Raw genomic sequence first — 19,110 nt, forward strand, 5'->3', positions numbered from 1 at the left:
CCATACCTTATCTCATACAATTATTGTCTTTATTATTTTTATTAAATTTATCATTCTTGGTCTTGAGCTGACTGGTCATTTATCAAATGACATCAGAATTTACCTCATATTTTTCAGTATTATTCATAGAGGATCTAAAATGGGTAATGATTTAATACTGAATTTATGAAACGAGTTGAATAATGTCAAACATTTTATCACATAGTTTTTATTTCAGTGGAAATTATTTAGTTAGAAAGAAGAGTGAATAAGAATGAATAATTTTGTTCATTCTGACAGATGGTGCACTTTTCATTTGTTGTGCTTAACATATAGTCCCAAACAAAATTGAACTAGTAAAAATAGATTGTAAATTTTATGTTAGCTATAAGTCAAAGGAAAAGCTTTCATGTGAATAAACAGAAAATTTTTTAATGATAAAATCATTTTTCAAATCAGAATGATCAAAGCAATGTGATGACACATTGTTTGATACAGTACACAGTGGGCCTAGAGTACATGTTTACCCTAGAATGTCACTTTCAGAACAAAACATTACATTGTTGTGATTTTCATGTGAAATAGGATTACTGGATGCAGAAATTCCCACATTTACTACAATGCATTTGTGAGCGGATATTTGATTTGGAAAAATAGACTGTACAGAAGATGTAAACAAATTTCTTTTTGAGCCAGATTTGCATTCCATATATACTGCATAAATATACTGTGGTTGGATAAAGTTCTGTCAGTTGGTAGACCCATTTATGTCCACATTCTTCTTTGAACAGAGTCGAGTTTATTTACTTCGTAAAGTTAACATTAAAACCACGCTTGTATGTAGGGTGGATTCTATATCTATGTTACAGATATACTGCCCACCCCCACCAGCTATCAAATGAACAATACCCTTAGTTTTACTTCTTTTTGTTGTTCTTGTCTTGTAGTTTTACGCCATTTTTCTCATGATGATATTGTTATACATGACATAACAAATCCCTGTGGGGGTAACATATCCATATTCAGACAGCCGAGATAATTTTTCCTCAATTTTATTTTGCGAGTTCAGTTGAAAAATGGCCACCAAAATGTTCATTCAAAACAAGACATTCCAGAATGTGGGGTCAAAAGGTTTTCCCACAATTGCAGCCAATAAGTAAAAGGAAATACACATACTGCTTTTTTGGACCAATCAGAATCACACAAAAAGTGATATGTTCACATGTTATCATATCAAAAATATTGAACTGCACACACTAAGTGTACCAACTATGTGATAAATTGCATCATTAGAAAAGCAAAATACAAGGGAAAAAATAAAAGCAGAGGCATCTAAATGTACAGTCAAACCTGTCAAAATCAGTCACTCATAAGAAAAGGCAAAACTGACCACTGCATATAAGTGACTGCTGCACCCAGGTTAACCTTTTAAAATTGATTTTTCAAGAAATACCATCCAACAAATATCATTGTTATTATTATTGTTATTATTATTATTATCCATATTGGTTAATGAACACTGTAAAACAAAATGAAAAATTACAGGTAAATGTTGTTCTCTCCCAAAATCGTGTTCCACACAAGATTACAGTATCCTGATCACTAGAATCCATCCTAGAAATGAAATAATCACATACATAAAAGTATATACCAGTCTTAATTTGTACACACTATAAAATCAATATCTGGATTAGTTAGTTCCTCAACTCACCAAGATCAAAAGACTGTTGGCTTATGTGAGATGCTTGTGGGAAAGAGAAAATCAAAAGAAGCCATATATGGTTACTTTATATGACAGATGAACTGAAACTTCATCTGCCTTTACAGACATGTTTTGAATACTGAATGATCCCTGAAAAGGAATGTAACTTGTATCTATTCTCACAGAGAAAAATGTTTTCATGCTTTAATTCACAAGTAAATAGATGAAGATATCTAACCATATCTGCACCCTGCCACAAAAAGTGGCTTCCATTTTTTCTGCTGCAATAATAGAACTACCTTTCCCAACATCCAGAAAACAAATTGCCTTGATCCTCTCTTGTATGGATAAAAAGTATCTTGCTTTTGAAGCAGACATGTTGACACCTTTGAGTTTGACTGTAATCATGATATTTACAATCAAAATATGAAATACTTAAACAGGAAACAGCACACTGATGACCAGAGAAAGACCATTAACTACAGAACATTTATATAGGAAATTTAGAATGGCTGATGTGGCCAGGTGACCATTAACTACAGGACATTTATATAGGAAATTTAGAATGGCTGTTGTGGCCAGGTGACCATTAACAACCAAACATTTATATAGGAAATTTGCTGGGGCAAATTTAGAATGGCTGTTGTGGCCAGGTGACCATTAACTACAGGGCATTTATATAGGAAATTTAGAATGGCTGTTATGGCCAGGTGACCATTAACTACAGGACATTTATATAGGAAATTTAGAATGGCTGTTGTGGCCAGGTGACCATTAACTACAGGACATTCATATAGGAAATATGCTGGGGGAAATTTAGAATGGCTGTTGTGGCTAGGTGACCATTAACTACAGGACATTTATATAGGAAATTTGCTGGGAGAAATTTAGAATGGCTGTTGTGGTCAGATGACCATTAACTACAGGACATTTATATAGGAAATTTAGAATGGCTGTTGTGGCTAGGTGACCATTAGCTACAGGACTTTTATATAGGAAATATGCTGGGGGAAATTTAGAATGGCTGTTGTGGCTAGGTGACCATTAACTATAGGACTTTTATATAGGAAATATGCTGGGGGAAATTTAGAATGGCTGTTCTGGCCAGGCAATACCTGAACACAAGTGATTGTTAGAACAGGCTTGCCTCAGAATGTACTTCAAAATTCATTTGGCAATACTCTTGACCAGTTTTAATATGCTTTGAAGGTCATTTATAAATACTCGTGTCCAGTTTTATTTAACTACTTTGAGAGTTCTGAGGTGGCTAATCTAAAAGGCTGACTTCCATCTTCTTTGTTTTGAGTTTCCAGCTTTGACTGTGGGCTATACCAGCCAAAATAATATGACCTCAGTGGTGGGCAGAAGAAGAAAAGTGTTCAGCAACTGTGCCTATGGAAAGTATTTTAGGCTGCCAATTAGATATATACAGTACCATCCTACTTTTAGTTTTTCAGTCTCTCACTCATATTGGATTGAATAAACGTTGCTTGTCATTTACATATATGACATTCTGTGTTTTTGCATATGATGTAGCTGCTATGAATACTAAAGATGCACACAGACACAAACATACACACAAAATGACACACACAAACACTTATAGACATACAACTGCTTTAAAAAAGCAATTCTTTATATCACTGCTTACTGTATATAAATACTGGATATAAACAAAACCAATCATTCACAACCAGTTTGAACACAAATATCTTCATTTCTCAATTCCAAAAAATGTCAAGCTGGTATTAATAGTAGCCATATATTCCTCCACCAACTGTGGCTTGCAGTAAAACCAACAATATAAGAAATGCCATGTAAATGGAATCCACAAATATATTAGATAATCCACAAATATATTAGACTAATCCACAAATATATTTGACTAATCCACAAATATATTTGACTAATCCACAAATATATTAGACTATTCCACAAATATATTTGAATAGAAATATACAAGACCTATATGATTCTAATGAAGGACAGACTTTTAAGTCCAACTGTGGCCAAAGTCCCATTCTTAAAATTTGGAAAGAAGAAAAATGAAAATCAAGCCTTTAATTTAAAGTATGATATTAAATTTGGTTTGGTTCCATTTAGTCCTTGAAAATGATTGAGTGCAAACTAAATTGTGATGAACTGATATGATAGGATATAATGTGATGTGTTAGGATAAATATGATATAACAGGATGTGATGTAACATGATATAATGTGATCACATGTGACATTAAGTGATGGAGTATGACATGATGTGATAGGACATGACATCATATGATCGGATATGACATGATGGAGAGATATAGGTAACACTATATGTCTCTCCACAAATACGGCAGGGCAAAAACTTGGAAGGAAAAACTCCAGTTAGATGAACATCCATGAAATAATTCATATAAGCCTTTCTCCGTTCATGGGATCAATCATCTTTTCAAGGGGAATTCCCGGCATCACATTCTGCTCCACCTCTGAAGGCATGTAGCGCCCTTTCATCCTGCGACTTTTCCTCAAGTACCACAATAAGTACATCGACAATGTTGTTATCACAACCACAATGGCAATCACTGACACAATGACCACTGTTCTGTTTTCTGCTGCCATGACGACCTCTTTTTGTGATGCTTCTAGATTCATGTCACACAACTGTCCTGAAATTAAAGAATATTTGGTAAGATGAAAAATTTATCAATTAATGTTATGTATAGTTATTATGTGACAAAATGTTACGTGTAGGGTACTCTGTGACCAAATGTTACATATAAGGTAATGTGTGACCAAATGTTGCATACAGGGTAATGTGTGACAATCTGTTACATATAAGGTAATGTGTGACTAAATATACCTGTAGAGGCAAAATAATCTGGAAACACTATTAGTACAAACATGCCTTTCAATCCATATTTGGATCAATGTTACAGTTTAAAACCTCAATATTATATCTAGTAAAATTAACAAAACTGTAGAATTACTAGAGAATTATGTAAAAAAACTACAAATGGTCCTGTCCCAACAAAACAATCATTACTGCCCATATTTATGTATGCAAATGCTTGTGCATGTTTATGCGGGCAATGCCATACAGCTTGTGCTACATTGTTATAGATACAGACTAAATACTTTCTGATATGGTTAAGATTGGTCTTTTGAGGTAACTAAATTTTGACACTGCCCTTGGGGGGAGGGGGAGGAGAGGCATTAGGTGATTCTTTTAAAATATGTATTAAATTCCCAGCTATTTTTATTGAGATATAAGAATTTACATCATTTTTTTAAAAAATCATTCCACTGCTAACAATAAAGCTGTAAGCATATAAAAATGAGGTCATTGTGACTTATGTGCACTTTTTCTTGGGTTGGGCAGAATGATGCAAGTAAACCTTAACTGGCAAGTTCTATATGGATATGATGCATAAAGTTGAAGTTATTTTCAGGAATATCAATCTTTAAAATGAGGATATGTTAACCTCTTAACAACAAGGCCATTAGTCCAAGAAAATGGGTCATTGTAACATACTTTCTGCTGTGAATGTTTCACATCTTTGAGGAAGATCCCAACAACCATACCAGGATCTCAAATAGAGATGTGCCAGAACAGCTAAACTTAAATGCAGAGGTAAATAAATAAAAGCCACTCCAAGTGACTGATGCTGTACTGACTGATTTCCAGAAATCCAAGATAAGACTATTTCTTCATTTAAACTGCTGAGTGTTGAAACCATCTCACTGTGGCAACCATACAGGTCATAACTAGAACCATTTTTGTCATGGACCAACTAGAGGTTATTAGAAATCTTTTGAAGAAAACTCCATATCAATATGACCATCCATTCAGAAGGAGTAATTATAAAATTTTAAAGATGGCCACTGTGGCAGCCATATTGGATGTAAGATTGGCACCATTTTTATTTATGACCAACTATATCTCAAAAGAAGTCGTCTAACTTTCAATTTTTGAGGAGTAGCAATAACTAGATTTTCATGATAGCAGAATTAGCTGCCATGGTAGCCATATTTGATGCCAGGTCAATACCATTTTCATTTAGGACCAGTTAGACATTATTAGCAATCTTTTAGTGAAATCCCCCATGCTGATATGACCAATCATCCAGGAAGAGTATCAGCAACACAATTTTAAAAATGCTACCATGATGACAATATCTGGATCAAACTGGCACTGTTTTCGTTTAGAACCAACTAAACAGCACAAGAAGTCTTCAGGTGAAAATAAAACTTTCCACTTACAAGGAGTAGTGATAACAGGATTTTAAAGATGGCTGCCATGGTGGCATAATTTTCATGTGTGACCATCTACCTAACATATCTTTTGAAGAAAACTACATGTTCACATGACTTGGAATAGTAGTGATTACAAGATTTTCAAGATGGCTGCCATGGTGGCATCATTTTCATGTGTGACCATCTACCTAACATATCTTTTGAAGAAAACCACATGTTCACGTGACTTGGAATAGTAGTGATTACAAGATTTTCAAGATGGCTGCCATGGTGGCATCATTTTCATGTGTGACCATCTACCTAACATATCTTTTGAAGAAAACCACATGTTCACATGACTTGGAATAGTAGTGATTACAAGATCTTCAAGATGGCTCGCAGGGAGGCCATAATGAAAGTCATGTCAGAACCATTTTCATTGGGGATGAACTAGACATCATTAGAAGTCTTTTGGTGAAAATCCAATGTTGATAGGGCCACCCACCATGGAGAAGCAGCAGAAGAAATGATTTTCAAAAGTGCTGCCATGGCAACTATACTTGACTCAGACCAGCACCATTTCATTCAGGACCATCTATATACATCATAAGTAGCCTGATGAAAACTCTTGTGACATGACTTCCATTTTAAGAGTACTGGCAGCAAAATTTTAACAATGGCTGAAATGATGGTCATATTTTATATATGAGCAACACCATTTTCATTTAGGACCAAACAGACATCATTATAAGTCTTTTATTGAGAACCCAATGTTGATATCTGGAGGATTGGAAATGTTTAGATTTTCAAGATGGCTGCCATGGTTTTATATAGGGTGCTAGATCAGTACTATTTTCATCTAGGATCAACTAGACATCATAAGAGATCTTGAAGTAAAAACACCATGATTTTGGGAGGTATAACTAATACAAGATTTTCAAAATGGACATAATGTATGCATGAGAATTAAGATTTTCATTTAGAGCCAACTAGACCGTAGGGTGAATGCGAGTGTAAATTTTATCAGTAGTCTGGAAGAAATAACAATAACAAACTTGTGTTGATGGACAGAAGGACAACAGTTGATGGATAACAGAAAACAAGTTATCCTGGTCTTTGACCAGCTGAGCCAAAAAATGAATGCATGAAAAGTAGATTGGTGTGACCTATTTTCCCCACTTGTGTTTCCCAAATAAATAAAGTAATAGCCAGACCTAGTCCTTTTAAGATATGCCACAACAAGAAGCCAGGTAAAAAAAACTACAACTTTAATACTGGGGTTAACTGGTAAACAACAAAGTCTTTATGTAATTAAACTAGGTGACCTATTTTTTCATGGGGCAGTTTGTAATAATGCAATGCAGTAACAAAAAAATATATTTTATCTGTGACAATGTAGCTTACACTGGTGAAAATGGATGCTGAAAGACTGGATGCTGACACACTGAAGTTAGACAGGATTCTGCCATAGCATGGTGAATTAGGAAGCTAGCACATCAGGGTGAGATAACATGGTGATGATTGAGATAGGATGCTGATGGCAGAGTGAGAGAGGTTGCTAGCAAATCAGGATGAGAGAGGATGCTGGTACATTGGGGTGAGGCAGGATGATGGTATATCAGTGTGAGAGTTAATTATTCTTGCATATCAATTTAATAGGATGCTGGGATACTAGTGTTAGACTGGCTGCCGGCATATCAGGGTGAAACAGGATGCTGGTATGTTTGGTTGAGACAAGATGCTGGCATATCAAGGTGAGACAGGATGCTGGCATATCAGGGTGAGACAGAATAATGGCTGTTGATATAGTGGGGTGAGACAGGATGCTGGCATATCAAGATGAGACAGAACACTGGCTGTTGATGTACTGGGGTGAGACAGGATGCTGGCATATCAAGATGAGACAGAATACTTGCTGTTGATATACTGTGGTGAGACAGGATGCTGGCATATCAAGATGAGACAAAATACTTGCTGTTGATATACTGGGGTGAGACAGGATGCTGGCATATCAAGATGAGACAGAATACTTGCTGTTGATATACTGGGGTGAGACAGGATGCTGGCATATCAAGATGAGACAGAATACTGGATGTTGATATACTGGGGTGAGACAGGATGCTGGCATATCAAGATGAGACAGAATACTTGCTGTTGATATACTGGGGTGACACAGGATGCTGGCATATCAAGATGAGACAGAATATTTGCTGTTGATATACTGGGGTGAGAAATCAAGCAGGCATGTCAGGATGCAGTCCTTTGATGTGCAGTACTACAAGTCTAAAATTGAGTTGAATACATTAACTGATGGAGACGGTAATATTAATTATGCCTTTCAAAGAATTTAACACAGGACCTTGCTAATGATGACTCTTTCACCACCATTACCATCCCAGGTGTAATACCTATGTCTCACCATTTACCGATGAGACAACATACACAATTCTTAGATTTAAAATATGCTATTACCCGTAAATCATGTGTTACTTTGGAAACACAGACCAGTATGTACGATCTCTCTTGCCCCATAAAATGATATAAGTACCTTAGCACACAAGAAGCAAATTTGCAACATCAAAATTTAAATGTATCACCAAATCTACCAAAAACCTTAGACAGGAAATTATGGGAGTACCTGTTCTGCCATCAGGACAAATGCAGCTGTATGTACCTATGACATTCAGACAGGTAGACCCCAAGCCACATTTATGCACTGCACACTCGTCTAGGTCTACATCACAGTTGTTCCCCGTATAACCTGTATCTGAACAATTACAAATGTACGAACTCTTGCTGTTATGACATGTCCCATTATTTTGACATGGAGAACTTTCACACCCATTGATCTCATTTTCACACTTGTTTCCATGGAAACCAGTACTGGAACAATCACAAGTGTAAGTATTTACTCCATCTACACAAATGCCATTGTTCAAACATGGGTTTTCAATACAGTCGTTGATATTTATTTCACATGTAGGACCCTGAAATCCAGTTCCTGTGCAGTTGCAAATAAATTCATTCATGGCATCACTACATTGACCATCATGCTGACAGGGCTGGTTTATGCAGTCATCAATGTTCTGCCCACATGTTTGACCAGTCCAACCTGCAGGACAGATGCAGAGAAATGACCCAACAAGGTTCTGACACACCCCTGAAATAAAAAAAAATTGAAAACAAAGTTTATGATGGGGGTAAGATATAATTAATATGACAAATAAGCTTCATTGTGATAAAATATGTATCTTGTGGCATAATTCAACTCTGCAAAAAAAAACATATTTGATACTGAACTCTGCAAAAACACACCTTTGAGTCTGAACTCTGAAGAAAACACACATCTTTGATTCAGAACTCTGAAGAAAACACACATCTTTGATTCTGAACTCTGAAGAAAACACACACCTTTGATTCTGAACGCTGAAGAAAACACACACCTTTGATTCTGAACTCTGAAGATAACACACCTTTGATTCTGAACTCTGAAGAAAACACACACCTTTCATTCTTTGGGTTAAAAATATCTTAAAGCAGTGAATGAGAGAATGATTAAAGGTAGATCCAAAATTTGAATTAAGTTTTATATAATTATAGAAATTAATACATTTTTTTTTTACATAGTCACCATGTTTTTCAAAGAAAATCATTACATTACAACCAATGGCTTATAATATTTTTTCACACATTCAAGGGAATCTTGGTATATAAAAAAATCCCTTAAAGGTGATTTGTTGTGAAATATTGGAGTATTTGACATTTTTAAAAACTTTTCATTTTACTTTGCTACAGTCCAAGCAATCAAACTTCTGTTAAAATAATGTACATGTTCATGTGCATTTTCTTGTGCTAATCCTAGTTGTATATATATATATATCCCCAAGTAATGGTCATCAGGGAAAACTTACATCATAAATAATTGCTAAATAATTTTATCCACAAAAGAAGAACCAAATGAACAATTAAAATTTCATCAAATTTGTAAGGTAGAAAATTACAGACTCATCAAATGCACCATGAAAAATATATATTGGTGAGTAAATATATATATTGGTGAGTCAATATATATATTGGTGAGTAAATATTTATTGGTGAGTAAATATATACTGGTGAGTAAATATTTATTGGTGAGTAAATATATACTGGTGAGCAAATATATATTGGTGAGTCAATATATACTGGTGAATAAATATTTATTGGTGAGTAAATATATTTAGCATGATAAGATTTCTGAAATCTCATTTATTTTCTGCAAAATAAAGCCATGACTGACTTACAATAGGTTGTAATTGCAACTAAAAATCCCAAACTGCTGCACTAATTTCATTGACTTTATCTTTTCCTTTTCACTAGACTGTTTTTGTAATTATTAGAATTGCACAATCATTTATTTTTCAATATTTAGTAAACACAGAAGGTACAGTCATGTATGGTGCTGTGGTGGTTAAGTTGGTAGAATGTCAGGCTCATAATACAAAGAATTGCAGGTTTTATACCCACCTGGGCCACTCTAGATCAGCTGCCTCTGTGTGTTCTTTGAATAGGCACTTAGGTCCCATTTTCTTAGTATGATACAGCCATGAACATTTTAAAAGTGCAATTCAATCCAACAAAAGCAATGCAAATCCAACCATGTTATTTTGTGTCCAATCTGTCCCCAAGTTCACAATGAAAGACTTAGGTAGCAAGTTTGATCATATAGATGGTATCATGATGATAAGATTTCTAACTTCGCAGTAAATATTCTTTTTACAACAACATACATACTTATGGAAACAAGTATTCCACAGAAAACAGCATGTGATCTTATGTAGGTACATGCTGGACATCTGTATCTTGGTATGTGATACTTTAGGATGGCATTATGCAAGTATATGCCAGACATGTACAGTCCTTGGTTATGAAACTTTGAATGGCAAGTTGGATATCTACAATCCTGGATTATCAAACTTTAGAATGGATTATTATGTAGCAACATGCTGTACTTAAACAATCCTGGATTATCAAAATTTATAATGGATTATGTAGCTACATGCTGTACATAAACAATCCTGGATTATCAAACTTTAGAATGGATTATGTAGCTACATGCTGTGCATAAACAATCCTGGATTATCAAACTTTAGAATGGATTATGTAGTTACATGCTGTACATAAACAATTCTGGATTATCAAACTTTAGAATGGATCATGTAGTTACATGCTGTATATAAACAATCCTGGATTATCAAACTTTAGAATAGATTATGTAGTTACATGCTGTACATCTACAATCCTGGATTATCACACTTTAGAATAGATTATGTAGTTACATGCTGTACATCTACAATCCTGGATTATCACACTTTAAAATGGATTATGTAGTTACATGCTGGACATCTACAATCCTGGATTATCACACTTTAGAATGGATTATGTAACTAGATGCTGGTCATCTACAATCCTGGATTATCAAACTTTAGAATGGATTATGTAACTAGATGCTGGTCATCTACAATCCTGGATTAAGAAACTTTAGAATGGATTATGTAGCTACATGCAGGACATCTACAATCCTGGATTATCCTGGATTATCAAACATTAGAATGGATTATGTAGCTAGATGCTGGACATCTACTACAATCCTGGTGATCAAGCTTTGAATGGTATTATGCATTATCAAGCTTTGAATGGTATTATGTGTTATCAAGCTTGGAATGGTATTATGTGTTACAAAGCTTTGAATGGTATTATGTGTTATCAAGCTTTGAATGGTAGTATGTGTTATCAAGCTTTGAATGGAATTATGCATTATCAAGCTTTGAATGGTATTATGTGTTATTAAGCTTTGAATGGTATTATGTGTTATCAAGCTTTGAATGGTATTATGCATGATCAAGCTTTGAATGGTATTATGTGTTATCAAGCTTTGAATGGTATTTATGTTATCAAGCTTTGAATGGTATTATGCATGATCAAGCTTTGAATGGTATTATGTGTTATCAAGCTTTGAATGGTATTATGTTATCAAACTTTGAATGGTATTATGCATTATCAAGCTTTGATTGGTATTATGTGTTATCAAGCTTTGAATGGTATTATGTGTTATCAAGCTTTGAATGGTATTATGTTATCAAGCTTTGAATGGTATTATGCATTATCAAGCTTTGAATGGTATTATGCATTATCAAGCTTTGAATGGTATTATGCATTATCAAGCTTTGAATGGTATTATGCATGATCAAGCTTTGAATGGTATTATGTGTTATCAAGCTTTGAATGGTATTATGTGTTATCAAGCTTTGAATGGTATTATGTGTTATCAAGCTTTGAATGGTATTATGTGCTATCAAGCTTTGAATGGTATTATGCATGATCAAGCTTTGAATGGTATTATGTGTTATCAAGCTTTGAATGGTATTATGCAGATGAAAGACTCAGGCTTTTGAAATCAAACACAAATTTCTTTGTAGCCAAATGGACTAGTATATCGTGAAATTTAGTGGCCCTGCTGAATCTTCACTAGTCCTTCCCACAAGTGGCAACAACTGGAACTATGAAAACTGCTAGTCTGACAGGATTTACTAGCCTTGGGCTAGTGGGGTACTGCTAATTTCAATGCCCTGTATTAAAAGGACATCTTATTATACAGATACATATACTCAAAATTACAATCCTGGCTTTTGAAACTTTATCTGCAATAACTTGATACCAAAGTTCTAGCGTAATAAAACAAGTGATGTGACAATGCAGTTCCTGTTTAAAAGGCATTATCCATGCCGTGCTTTTTGCATGCAAATAAAACTACACTGTATAAATGGAAATGAGAAAAATACAGCCAACCTAAATGTTTTAAGAAAAGAAAGACTACTGATCATTGCAAAATAAAAACACAGTTTGAGGATGGAAATAATCAACAAGAATCTACCTCTCTATCCAGAAGTTTACTTTTAAATAGTTATTACAGAGGATATAAAAGAAAGAATGTTGAATGGTGATAAAGTGACTACAAGTACCATGAATATTATTGCTACTACCACTACTACTGCTGGCATAACAACCACTATTACTATCATTACTACTACTGCTGGCATAACAACCACTATTACTATCATTACTACTACTGCTGGCATAACAACCGCTATTACTATCATTACTACTACTGCTGGCATAACAACCGCTATTACTATCATTACTACTATTGCTGGCATAACAACCGCTATTACTATCATTACTACATTACTACTACTGCTGGCATAACAACCGCTATTACTATCATTACTACTACTGCTGGCATAACAACCGCTATTACTATCATTACTACTACTGCTGGCATAACAACCGCTATTACTATCATTACTACTACTCCTGGCATAACAACCGCTATTACTATCATTACTACTATTGCTGGCATAACAACCGCTATTACTATCATTACTACTATTGCTGGCATAACAACCGCTATTACTATCATTACTACTATTGCTGGCATAACAACCACTATTACTTACTATCATTACTACTATTGCTGGCATAACAACCGCTATTACTATCATTACTACTATTGCTGGCATAACAACCACTATTACTATCATTACTACTATTGCTGGCATAACAACCACTATTACTATCATTACTATTACTATCATTACTACTACTGCTGGCATAACAACCGCTATTACTATCATTACTACTATTGCTGGCATAACAACCGCTATTACTATCATTACTACTATTGCTGGCATAACAACCGCTATTACTATCATTACTACTATTGCTGGCATAACATACACTATTACTATCATTACTACTACTGCTGGCATAACAACCACTATTACTATCATTACTACTACTGCTGGCATAACAACCGCTATTACTATCATTACTACTACTGCTGGCATAACAACCGCTATTACTATCATTACTACTATTGCTGGCATAACAACCGCTATTACTATCATTACTACTATTGCTGGCATAACAACCGCTATTACTATCATTACTACTATTGCTGGCATAACAACCGCTATTACTATCATTACTACTATTGCTGGCATAACAACCACTATTACTTACTATCATTACTACTATTGCTGGCATAACAACCGCTATTACTATCATTACTACTATTGCTGGCATAACAACCGCTATTACTATCATTACTACTACTGCTGGCATAACAACCGCTATTACTATCATTACTACTATTGCTGGCATAACAACCACTATTACTATCATTACTACTATTGCTGGCATAACAACCGCTATTACTATCATTACTACTACTGCTGGCATAACAACCGCTATTACTATCATTACTACTAATGCCACTTGTTAACATCTACTACTACTGCAACCACCACTAGAACCAACAATACTCCTACTACCATCACTATCACAACTACAACTACTACTGCTACAACAATTAATATTATCTCTACTCCTACTACTACTATCATCAATACTAATATCCCAACTATTACAAGCAGCACTACCTATAATACTCCTACAACATCCATGTATAATGCACTCATGTATAAGTAACACTCATGTATAATGCACTCATGTATAATGTACACCTCAATGCAAACCTGTATAAAATTATACCAATGCATGCCTCTGTACAATGTGTATTATATATATATATATATATATATATATATATATATATATATATATATATATATATGCACCCCATAATTCACACCTGTATATAATGCATGAACCTACATAATGTACACCCATGTAAAATAAACATACCTGTATGATGCATATCCTTACAGTGTCACATATAGATAAGGCAAACTTGTGTTAATGCATACCTATATATTTGTGCATCCACTGATCATGCACCCCTGTATATGACACAACCTTTTATAATGTACTCTTGTATAATGTGCATTCTTGTATAATGAACACTCATGCACAATGCATACTAATATATAAGGCACACCCTGTGTAGTGAACACGCATATAATGCATAATCCTCTGCACACAGAAAAATGACAAACATCATATATATGTAGCTACAGATTATTGTCTAACCAGTTTACTTATCTTATAAGTTAATACAGACAGTACACAACTGATATGCCAGTCCATTATATAATGGTTGTCATGACAGTCTCAGTACACAATTGATATGCCAGTACACTATATAATGGCTGTCATTACAGTCTTAGTACACAATTGATATTCCAGTCCATTATACAATGGCCATCTTGACAGTCTCAGTACACAGCTGATATGCCAGTCCATTATATAATGCTCTCATGACAGTCTCAGTACACAACTGATATGTGAGTTGACTATATAATGGCTGTCATGACAGTCTTAGTACACAATTGATATGCCAGTCCATTATATAATGGCTGTCATGCCAGTCTCAGCACACAATCAATATGCCAGTCCACTATATAATGGCTGTCATGACAGTCTCAGTATACAACTGATATGCCAAGTCCATTATACAATGGTTGTCTTGACAGCCTCAGTCCACAGTTGATATATCAGTCCATTATATAATGGTTGTCTTGACAGTCTTAGTACACAGTTGATATGGCAGTCCATTATATAATGGCTGTCTTGACAGTCTTAGTACACAGTTGATATGGCAGTCCATTATATAATGGCTGTCTTGACAGTCTTAGTACACAATCAATATGGCAGTCCATTATATAATGGCTGTCTTGACAGTCTTAGTACACAATTGATATGGCAGTCCATTATAGAATGGCTGTCTTGACAGTCTCAGTACACAGTTAATATGTCAGTCCATTATATAATGGCTGTCATGACAGTCTCAGTACACAGTTGATATGTCAGTCCAAAATATAATGGCTGTCATGACAGCCTCAGAAGCTCAGTTCAATACCCACCAAGGCCTGCCTATGTTGGCTGACTGAGTGTGTTGTGTCCTTGGGAAAGGCTTCTTGTGTCCATGTACTTGGCCCACTATAGCTATAAATGTGTTGAAAACAACCAAACAGCTAACCGAACTGTTTCTCTGCTGTTTACAATTAGGAATGCATTGTAAAAGTATGGTTCAATCAGAGATCTTACCTCCATTAAAACATGGATTTACCAGACTGCATTCATCAATGTCTGATTCACATCGACTGCCACCAAATCCTGTGTTGCTGCAATCACAAACAAAACTGCCTATAGTGTTTGTACAAATTCCACCATGCTGACATATTCCAGTTATGGAACACTCATTTGTGTCCTCGCTACATATATTGCCATGGTAACCTGTATCTGAACAGTTACAAGTATATGATGAAGCCCTCACAAGGCAACTCACTTTCTGCCGACACTGCTCTATCTGACATGACTCATTATGCCCCCCACACTTTGAAACCACATCGGGGCAATCACACAGTCCCAAATAATTACATTTCCCATTGTTTTTGCAAGGCTGACTGAAACAGGAATCTACTACACTTTCACAGTACTGTCCACTGTACCCAGGTAAACAATGACAGGTGTATGCATTAAGCAAATCCTCACATTCTGCTCCATTGCGACACCTGCTGACAAGACAATCATTTATATTAATTTCACATAATGAGCCAGAAAATCCAGTTGGACATATACATGTGTAGCCACTTGACAAATCCTGACATGTGGCTCCATTCTGGCAAGGTCCTGATGCACACCTTCGGTTGTCTACTTCACAATCTGCACCACTGAACCACTGAGGACATTTACATTTAAATGCATTCAACAAGTCTTCACATGTTCCATTATTTTGGCATGGATCTGAAAGGCATTCATTAGTTTCATTCTCACATCTATTGCCATAGTAACCATCAAGACACTTACACTTGAATCCTGGGAAGAAATGCCACACTTCCTGTTGACTGCTTTCCAAACATGTGGCCCCATTTTGACAAGGGTTTGACTGACATTCATTGATGTCAGTTTCACAGTGCTCACCCACAAATCCCTCTTGACACTGACAGTTGTACTTCCTGGCCAGATCTGAGGCATTAAGGTAACATATAGCACCATTACGGCATGGGTTTATATCACATAAGTTTATGGTAATCTCACAATTATGACCAGAATAAATAACACCACATAAGCACCTATATGAATCTTTATCATTTACACATTCACCCTGATTTAAACATGGCTGAATATGGCAGTGATCAATAAACTGACAAAAAGCACCATAAAATCCTGTTTTGCATTCACATGTATAACCATGTTCATTATTTAAGCAAGTTGCATTATTCTGACAGCCATTATTGAAACAAAAGTCAAATATCTGACACTGTTTACCACTATACTGAGGCTGACAAGAGCAGTTAAAATCGGTATTGTTGCTATTGGCAACACATGTACCATGATTAAAACAGGGAGTTGATGAACAAATATATCTATTTTCACATCTGTCCCCAAAATAAACTTTCGGGCAGTCACATAAAAATCCATTTAATATGTCTGAACACAAACCACCATTTGCACAAGGATTACTGTGACATTCATTGATTTCTGTACCACATGTTTTACCAGTCCATCCTGGTTTGCAATGGCATATATATTCCTCTGGAAAAATATCTGTGCAGTTGATACTGTTGAGATTTTGGCAGGGGATACTGTCACACACTTTATACACAGATTCACAATGGCTCCCTGTGTAACCAGGGAGACAGTCACATGTGTATGTCATGTGACCATCAATACATCTTCCACCATTTTGGCATAGAGTTTGAATACAGTCATCCACACTTTGTGTGCAGTTTATTCCTTGCCATCCTTCCTTACATGGGCAAGAGTAAAGGTTCCACTGATCTTGGCAATAAGCATTTGAAGGACATGGACTTGGATCACAAAGGTTATCACCATGACAATCATTTACAATGCTGTTCAAAGTAACATTCAATCCACTCTTGCTTGAAAGTGGATCCCATAAGTTAACATACTGGTTATTAAATGTCACATTCTTGAGACAACCCTTGAAATATCCAACCATGAAACTTGTGTCTCCTGCAAAAGAATGAGAAACATTATTACTATGTAATGTGACACAAATGACACTGTACGACTTTGACAGTTTACTTCACCAAATGACACTGTACGACTTTGACAGTTTACTTCACCAAATGCAAAGAAAATGGATAAAACTTTAATATTTATTTATATTCAAGGTATTAGAAACAACATGGGCAGTTCATTTTTCTAGACATGTAGTTCATTTTATAAATATGAAAGCAATTAACTTCTTTCAGGCGGAGTATTCATACAATTCTGTGTAAATTGGTGTAATTTCAGCAACAGAGTCTTGTAAACTGAATTGATGCCAGATTATACAATAACTAAATTTTCCAAGTTATAAACTCCATTCAAATGACAAAGTTTTAAATAAACCTTATCAAATACTCAAATCCTGATCAAACTTGATACAAGTCATGATTTATTTAAAGAACAAACATAAAATATAAAATTTAAATAATTTGTTTTGTGTATTTCTAACCATACTAACACTGCTAGTTAATGATATAGGGTGAAGGTGTACAAGGGTTAAGTTACATTGCTCATAACATTGCTAAGGAAAGATGCATGTATGATCATGCCTGTAATACCTAGCCTGTATCACCACTCCAGTAATACCAAACCTGTATGACAATGCCTGTAAGACCATGCCTGTAATACCATGCCTGTATGACCATGCTTGTAATACCAAGCCTGAATAACCATGCCTGTAATACCAAGCCTGAATGACCATGCCTGTAATACCAAGCCTGTATGACCATGCCTGTAATACCAAGTCTGTATGACCATGCCTGTAATACCAAGTCTGTATGACCATGCCTGTAATACCAAGCCTGTATGATCATGATTGTAATGCCAAGCCTGAATGACCATGCCTGTAATACCAAGCCTGTATGACCATGCCTGTAATACCAAGCCTGTATGACAATGCCTCTAAGACCATGCATGTGTGACCATGTCTGTAAGACTATGACTGTGTTACTAACACATTTGGCATAGGTTACAGATACATGCATGTTGACTGAAATTGGATTTATCAAAGTAATGTAAATTTAAGACATAATAATTGCAGTTCATCAAAACTTCATATAACATTTGCCATTCTGCTTTTAATAAAACTGTCACTTTTTTTACTTTGCCACTGGCCTTTATTATTTGTGCCATAGATAATTTGCTTTTATTAAAACACTTCTTAATAAGTGGATACTCAATTTTTTCAACAAGCTACAA

General features: G+C 35.2%; 1 protein-coding gene across 1 annotated transcript in view; it reads right to left on the reverse strand.

The window, feature by feature from the left end:
* Positions 1-3,351: 3,351 nt before the first annotated feature.
* The window catches only part of LOC149779896 (uncharacterized), a 56,485-nt gene continuing 40,726 nt past the window's right edge, over positions 3,352-19,110 (reverse strand). Inside the window, exons 15-17 of the mRNA XM_089937317.1 lie at positions 15,943-17,874; positions 8,537-9,058; positions 3,352-4,331 (exon numbers count right to left, since the gene is read on the reverse strand). Coding sequence (XP_089793443.1) covers positions 4,075-4,331; positions 8,537-9,058; positions 15,943-17,874 — 2,711 coding nt within the window. The 3' untranslated portion in view covers positions 3,352-4,074. The remainder of the gene's footprint in view (positions 4,332-8,536; positions 9,059-15,942; positions 17,875-19,110) is intronic.

The sequence above is a fragment of the Sinohyriopsis cumingii genome, chromosome 16 (assembly GCF_028554795.1).
Source record: "Sinohyriopsis cumingii isolate HCF-2022 chromosome 16, ASM2855479v2, whole genome shotgun sequence".
Taxonomy (NCBI): Eukaryota; Metazoa; Mollusca; class Bivalvia; order Unionida; family Unionidae; genus Sinohyriopsis; species Sinohyriopsis cumingii.